Below are 8314 nucleotides of genomic sequence, written 5' to 3'. Positions count from 1 at the left end.
CTTATATTGTTACTGTTTGGGTTATATTACACATTCAACCATTGTCTCAAACCTTGATGGACAGCCATTAAGACTCCTGTAATTTCAATTATCTCATTCCTTATCACACTTATTGTCCAATCCAAAGTAAAACTGAAGAAATAAAATACAATTACACATTTAAAAGTATTTTAATAATAGCACTTCCCCTCAATTCTCAAGTCTACCTGATCATTTAACTTTTAAAATTGTATTAGTTTAGTCGATAAGGACTATTTAAAATGTATTGTTTCAATTCCTATACCAAGTAGGAGACTGGATCTAATGGCCTATCTACCCTTACTTACAATTCTTTATAAATATACCGGTACATGCAAGGTTTTAATGGCAATTTAATATTTTATTTTCCAACAATGTTCTTAGGCTGAAGAAAGATATGGAATGAATCTTATTTAAAGTTCTTGGCAAAAAACATTGAATATTATTTGGATCAATAAATTCTTTTCAGAATCACTCATGCCTTAGTATTTGGACTGCTGCAATACACTCGTACATGAGATTGTCCTTGAAGACCATTTGGAAGCTGCAATGGGTCCAGTGTCTGCAAGAGCAGTTAGGACTTTCCTTTCTTTAATATAATTTTTTTATTGAAAAATGAAAAAGAGTAACAAGTAAAAGAACGCATGACATGAGCCAGTTTCATTCATTGGCATCCTTCAGTCTCAAAGAGACTATGGCAGACATGTCAAACACAAGGCCCGGGGGCCAGATCCGGCCCATGAAGTGGTTTTATGTGGCCCGTGAAGCCATACTGGAAACAGTGAGGGAACGGCCCCCACTCCCTTGGCCCTGGCCCAGAGACCCTCCTCCTGCCAGAGACCCTCAGATCTGTCCCACTCCTGCCCAGGCCCCCATAGGCCCCCTTGATGCGAACGATGTAGAGCTGGCCACGCCCACCCAGTAGGCCATATGCACTTTAGCCACGCCCACCCAGTAGGCCACGCCCACCCAGGCCAGACCCACCCGGCCCCCTGAGGGCAACCACAATGCTGATGCGGCCCTCAATGAAATTGAGTTTGACACCCCTGGACTATGGTATCGTGCTCTGGAAAGAGGTCCTAAAGCAGCATCTGGTGTGGCTAAAAAGGCCAAGTTGAGAGTGGTGGTCCCTTCCACACTGAGGGCAGATACAATCTTTCCCCTGTCCAGCCCCCAGATTTCTCTGGTTCCCAGACTGCCTCTTTGCCTCAGCCTGCCACACAAGTGTCTCTTCGAATTGGAGAAGGCCGTGCTGCGTCTTTAGCCTCCAAGCTGAGCGATGAGAGATCAAGGTTTCCCAGTTGTTAATGTCCAATCCCAAGGCCTTTAGATCCCTCTTGCAGATATCCTTATATCGCAACTCTGGTCTCCCTCTGGGGCGCTTTCCCTGCACTAGTTCTCCATACAGGAGATCTTTCGGAATCGGACCATCAGCCATTCTCACGACATGCCCAAGCCAGCGTAGACATCGCTGTTTCAATAGTGTATACATGCTAGAAATTCCAGGACTGTGCTATTGGGAACTTTGTCATGCCAGGTGATGCCAAGAATACGTTGGAGACAGCGCATATGAAAGGTGTTTAACTTTCTCTCCTGCCATGCGTAAAGGGTCCAAGACTCATTGCAGTACAAGAGTGTGCTCAAGATGCAGGCTCTATAGACCTGGATCTTTGTATGTTCTGTCAGCTTCTTATTAAGCCATACTCTCTTTGTAAGTCTGGGAAATGTGGCGGCCGCTTTACCAATACGTTTATTCAGCTCAGTATCTAAAGAGAGATTGTCGGAGATGATTGAGCCGAGGTACACAAAGTCATGGACGACCCCCAGTTCTTGTACAGAGATTGTAATACAGGGAGGTGAATCCACGTCCTAACCCATGACTTGTGTTTTTTTCAGGCTGATTGTTAGTCCAAAGTCTTGGCAGGCCTTGCTAAAACAGTCCATAAGTTGTTGAAGGTCTTCGGCAGAGTGAGCAGTAACGGCAGCATCGTCAGCGAAGAGGAAATCCCGTAGGCATTTCAGCTAGACTTTAGACTTTGCTCTTAATCTAGAGAGATTAAAGAGTTTTCCATCTGATCTGGTCTGGAGATAAATACCCTCTGTTGCAGTTCCAAAAGCGCGTTTCAGCATGACAGCAAAAAAGATCCCGAATAAAGTTGGCGCGAGAACACAGCCCTGCTTCACTCCACTTCGAATGTCAAAGGAATCTGATGTTAAGCCAGCAAAAACTACAGTGCCCTTCATTTCCTCATGAAAGGACCTGATGAATGATGAATGTATGACATGAGCCAGTTTAGTCTAGTGCAGTGGTAGCAAACCTATGGCACATGTGCCAGAGGCAGCACTCAGAGCCCTCTCTGTTGGCACGCGCACCACGGTCGCCAGCAGCAGGTCCATCAGGCCGCCACTGCCGCCAGGAGCAGGAGCCACGCCCAGCACAAAGGAGGCGAAGCAGCCGACTAGCCAGCTCAAGTAGAGGTGGTAGAGCAGAGGTCACCAACCATTGTCGATTGGTGGACTGGAAGAAAACGGAGGGGGAAGCATTTTACATGTGTGCACGGGTCCGTGAGCATGCACGCGCTGCAAATGGGGCAGGGCTAGGGCCTGCGTGATACTCACTAGCCCTGCCCCATTCTTGCGTGGTGCAGCGCCTTGTATCTGCACCCTGCGGTGCCGTGATGGCCATTTTTGCACCTTGCAGCACGGTGGCCCATTTTTGCGCCCCCAGGTTTTGCATGCCAGAGGCGGCACTCAGAGGCGCCTCCCTGCCCCTCCCCGAGGGCACCACAATGCTGATGCAGCCCTGGCACTTTGTGATAAATAAGTGGGTTTTGGGTTGCGGTTTGAGCACTCGGTCTCTAAAAGGTTCGCCATCACTGGTCTAGTGGTTAAGGCACCAGGCTAGAAAATAGGAGATGGTGAGTTTAAGTCCCGCCTTAGCCATGAAAGCCAGCTGAGTGACTTTGGGCCAGTCGCTCTCTCTCAGCCCAACCCACCTTGCAGGGTTGTTGGTGTGGGAAAAATAGGAGGACGAAGGTGTGTTGTGTTCACTGCCTTATTTATAAAAATAACAAAGGCAGGATACAAATAAGTAAAATAATTAATACAACGGGCTAAAAGTTTGGTTAGAATTATGGATCAATAGGGGAATATGGGAGCTTCCCGATACTCCCGTGTAACACATCTTCTCCATGAGCTGCATTGGCTTCCGGTTGCCCTCCGGGTGAGATTCAAGGTGCTGGTAATGACCTATAAAGCCCTAAATGGCTTGGGTCCGGACTAAGGGAACACCTGCTGCCGGCATCATCTTCCCATCGTCCTGTGCGCTCCCACAGGGAGGGCCTTCTCAGGGTACTGCCGGTTAATGAATGCCGGCGGATTATTCCCAGGGGAAGGGCGTTCTCTGTGGGTGTGCCTGCCCTATGGAACCAACTACCCACAGAACTTAGGACTGCCCCCGACCTTCGCTCATTTCGCCGGGACCTGAAAACTTGGCTCTTCGATCTGTTTGGTCCAGACTGTGGGGTTGTTAATTTAACTGGGTTTTAGATTTAGTCTTGGGGCTTGAATTTAATTTAATTGTTTTATTTGTTTTCAATTTTTTGTATTCATGGTTTTAACTGCCCTGTAAACCGCCCTGAGTCCTACGGGAATAGGGCGGTATACACATCCAATAAAATAAATAAATAAATATGTGGCAGAAAGGACTGCAATTTACACTGTTACAGTCTTAAAGATAATTTTAATAAAATGCCATCAGTAAAACCATCAAGGAGTATAAAGGCTCTTCAATCATCCTAGAAATGTAAAAAAGCCCAAAAAAAATTGGACACAGTTACACACAATAATACTCAGGTGATCCTGAGTTAAACCTTCAACTGGCCTCAGAGACTCTCCAAAAGAATGCAAATGACCTGCTGTCTGCAAAGAGTATAAATCCTTCCATTGCGGTCAGAGCTGAAGAAGCTTCTTGGATGAAAAGCAAAACATCTTCAAAAAGAAACAAGAAAGTCCAGTTGCCTCCTGAAAAAGCACCTTTGGGACAACCATGACCTGGATGATGGAGACTCTCCACAGACATTTCCCTATACGATGACTACAACAAAACTACTATAGGCACAAAGGTGAAAAGGTGTGACTTTATCTACAATGGAGGAGTGGATGGTGAAGAAAGACAAGGGAATTTGTCCAGGTGGCCAAATCGACTGCTTTAAGCAGAGGGAGGGTAAAATGAGGACCCAGATTGTTGGGGGCAATTAAGCTGACTTTGTAATAATGCCGCTTGGGGTGTGTGTGTGTGAAAGCCCTAATAAGCAGGCATATACATAGAATGAAGGCTACTGCTAAGCTTGTAAGCCGCCCTGAGTCTTCGGAGAAGGGCGGGATATAAATGGAATTTTAAAAAAAAATTGGTCTAAATTTCATTATGTTTGGCTCCTTCTGGGAAACAGAAAACAGAAACTACGCTAATCACGCGTCTGGTGAGGTACCTCCTTCTGTGCCATTTAAACTTTGAAGCCCCCCGATTTATTCTCTTCTCTCACTCCTTAGCCCTCCTCCCTCTCCCGCCAAGGACCTCCAAAGGCTCTTGCCGTCGTTTCTGTTTATAACGGCGAGGCTGGGGGCGGAGACTTAACTCCAGGCTGCCTCTTTTAACGCAGAGCTTGCGCCAGCAATTAAGGTCCCTCGCCAGCCCTTGCCAGGAAGAGGAGTCCCCACCACCCCCGGCCCAGCCTCTCGCAACCATGCGGGATATTTGGTGCGCTCCGTCTTGCCTACTTTTGCTTCTCAGCTGCGCCGCGTCTCTGGAGGAGCCCGGCGCTCCGGCCGGCGGTTGCCCACCCTGCGTCCCCGACGAGTGCCCGCCGCTGCCAGCCTGGGGTTGCCCGCTGGGCAAGGTGCGCGACAACTGCGGCTGCTGCTGGCGATGCGCCCGCGGCGAGGGAGAAGCGTGCGGGAGCGGAGTCTCGGGCGGCGTCGCCGTCGTCTGGGGACGCTGCGCCACCGGCTTGGAGTGCCGCCGCCGAGCCAAAAGCCGGGCGGCCACCGGCGTCTGCGTCTGCAAGAGCCGCTACCCGGTCTGCGGCTCCGACGGCCTCACCTATCCCAGCACTTGCCAGCTGCGGGCGGCCAGCCTGCGCGCCAAGAGCCGGGGCGAACGCCCCGTCGAGCAGCGGAGCAAGGGGCCTTGCGAGCAAGGTAGGCAGAGGCGCGAAAGGGATTAAAGGTGGGAAGAGGCAAGGTCGTGTTTAGGGTCTCGGCTAGGGCAGGGGTAGGCAACCTTGGCTCTTTTATGACTCGTGGACTTCAACTCCCAGAATTCCTGAGCCAGCCATGCTGGCTCAGGAATTCTGGGAGTTGAAGTCCACCAGTCATAAAAGAGCCAAGGTTGCCTACCCCTGGGCTAGGGAATCCACGAAGTGGGCTTGTAGACTAGATGCTGGCCCGCTCGCCTTCGCTTGGATGTAAGCCCATTGAATTCGCTGGGGCTGACTTCGGAGTAAGCGCACAAAATAGGATCCAGCGCCCATTGCGTAATTTCTGAAGAAGGCTGTCCTGGGACATCAAGCATAGCAACCCATTTTTTTTTAAAAAAAGCAACATCTGATAGTTGTTTACCCTTACAAAGGATGTAAAAAAAAACAGTTTGATAGTGTCTGGACATGAGTTTATAGTAGAAATGGGCACCTTTGGATGGGACTGAAGTTCGCCCTTGGCAACTTGGTCTGCCAGTCTTGTTTTTTTAAAAAAACAGGTTCTGGTGTTCTAAAAAAAATGTGTGGTTTGGGTAAGGAAAATTAATTAAATTTAAGCTTTAGCTGAAAATTTAATTCTTTTACATTTGATTCACATATTGAGTAAAACCCTGGTTACGGCTTTCTCTGATGGGAGCACTGTAACTTTGGCTGGCATTTCATAGGTGAGTTTTTATTGATTAATTTAGGACTGAGAATATTTGGGTATTTTATTATTTGTCTCAAGTGGTTCCTTGCATTTCTGCTAATCTGTACCAAGTTTAATCAAAATTGGGATTTCGATCCCTGTAGTCCTAACTTATTTGTAAGGGAATCCTAGGGATAGTTTTGGCTATTACATTGTATTTCTTGCCCTACCTGTGGCAAATAGTTTCAGCTGAATTTTAAATAATTTGTTCCAAATGTAATATTCAATTACAATTCAACTGTAATATTTAGTACTGTAATATTTTACTACTAAACCTATTAGTATCTTCACATCAAGATTTCAAGAACATTTCTCAGGCAAGGTCATTCTGGGGTTAGATATATGGCGGTAGAAAAAATAGAAATCATTGTGTGATCTCCATTGAAGGGGAAGAACAAATTTTGGTGCAATCATCAGGAATTAGGTGTGGCTACTTGGTAATTTCATATTATGAGAACTACTGCAATTCTGAGGTAAACATCTAGTAAGATTGTGGGTGTATGTTTTGTCTTGGAAAAATCACTTGCTAATATATTTTCAAGATGCATCATTCTCAACCTTTTTGTGCCTCATTTGCTTTATTCCTGTTTTTTTGGCTCATCCAGCAAATGTCTTTTTCCCCACCTTTGCCTTGCATACCAGGAATGTTAATGTAGGAGTGGAAGATTGAGTGTTTTATCAAGCCTGCCTGATCCTTATTATCTACAGTACAAAAAGGCATTCCAAGTTAGATCATAACACAATGTTTCTCAAACAATGTGGCAGTTTAAATAAAAGTTTGGAAGATGCAAGGAGCACTCAATTAAAGAAAATCTATCTATTTTGTCTTTAAGAGCATGAAAATTCCCAATTTTGGGAATTAAAGTAATGATTATGGTTGTAGCATGACCTTCTGACTGAAAGGAGACAGAAAACCACCTGGTGGCACTCCATAAACCTCTGTGGACTCACTTTGGGAATCACTGTCCTGACTTACAGAGAGATTTTTCAGTTGTTTACCTCAGGGCTTTTCAACCAGTGGTATGGGTACCACCTGTGATACATTGGCACCTGGCAGATGGTACGCGACCATCCTAGAAAAGTGGTAGCGGGGGAGGGGAATGAGCTGAACCAGTGGCAGCACCGCACAAGTCTGAGCAGGAGACGGCTGGAGCTGCAGGGCTCAGTGGAAACGCCAGGATCAGTGCCAGGGTCCAGCTGGAGCTCGGCGCTGATCCTGGCGCTTCTGCTGAGCCCAGAAGAAGCGCTGATCAGCTGGAATGTTGCAGCATCTCCAGGGTCTTGTGATTTACATTCAGATGTTTGGCAACTGATTCATATTTATGACGGTCACAGTGTCCCAGGGTCATGTGAAATGACCAAAACCTGCTGCAACCACCCAGCATATTGGGGGGGAATAAAAACCAAACACTCCCCACCCCACCCCCGCTGCCAATCCTCAAAAGAAATGCTCACAACAATGAAAACCTCGGACAGGAGGAAGAGCGCCGCTGGGCGGGCAGGCATGTGTCTTGCTCGGCTGTGGCTTGGGGGCCACTTTTTTCAGTGCCATTGTAACTTCAAACAGTCACTAAGCGAACTGTTGTAAGTCGAGAACTACCTGTACTTCATCACTTTTTTCCTTTTTTTTTTTTTTGGTCATCAAGTTTTTGACACCTTGCTGGGTGACTGGTGGTACTCGGATGTTGCCATATCCTAAAAGTGGTACAATGGGTGAAAAGGTTGAAAAGCCCTGGTTTACCTCATGAACCATCCTCTGCATGTTTTACTCAGGAAGGAAAACTAAGATGAATCAAAATACAAAGCTTTCGTTGTTAAAAAATAACTAAATTTCTTGTCACGCTGTGACTTTAAGAAAACATTGGAAATACGTCACTGAACTTAAAAGTATTAAAGTTTTTATAACTGATATCAACTTGATGGCACAAAATCAATCTTAGCAACCACATAGAGCAGATGGATTTTCTCCATCATGATCTGTCCACAACCTGGTTCTTCAGGTCTTCCAACAGCGCACCCATCAGCACTGTAAGTGAGCCCATCCATTTTGCAGCTAATTATCCTCATCTTTCCTTCCTCTTTTCCCAGCATTAGAACCTTCTCCAGAGAGCAAAGTCTTTGCATTAAAGTCCAAAGGATAATCTGAGATTCGTCATTTGTGCCTGCAATGAGAAATGTGGGTTGATTTGTTGGTTGATCCATTTATTTCTTGGCCTTCCATGGTATTCTCATGAGTCTTCTCCCACACCAAACTTCTAAAATATCAGTTCTCCTCCTATCCTGCTTCTTCAAAATCCCAACTTTTACTTCCATGGAGTGTCTTAGGGAATACTAGTCACTTGTTCAAAAATAG

At 46.4% G+C, this 8314-nt stretch overlaps 1 protein-coding gene across 1 annotated transcript in view; it reads left to right on the top strand.

Annotated features, from left to right (window-relative positions):
• The first annotated feature begins 4684 nt into the window (after positions 1-4684).
• The window catches only part of IGFBP7 (insulin like growth factor binding protein 7), a 27356-nt gene continuing 23726 nt past the window's right edge, over positions 4685-8314 (top strand). The window contains exon 1 of the mRNA XM_081317160.1: positions 4685-5217. Within this exon, the coding sequence (XP_081173286.1) occupies positions 4764-5217 (454 nt within the window). The 5' untranslated portion in view covers positions 4685-4763. The remainder of the gene's footprint in view (positions 5218-8314) is intronic.

Source organism: Vipera berus (assembly GCF_964194415.1).
Source record: "Vipera berus genome assembly, chromosome: 2".
Taxonomy (NCBI): domain Eukaryota; kingdom Metazoa; phylum Chordata; class Lepidosauria; order Squamata; family Viperidae; genus Vipera; species Vipera berus.
The sequence above is the reverse complement of the archived record's forward strand: the minus strand, read 5'-3'. Positions and strand labels throughout refer to the sequence as shown.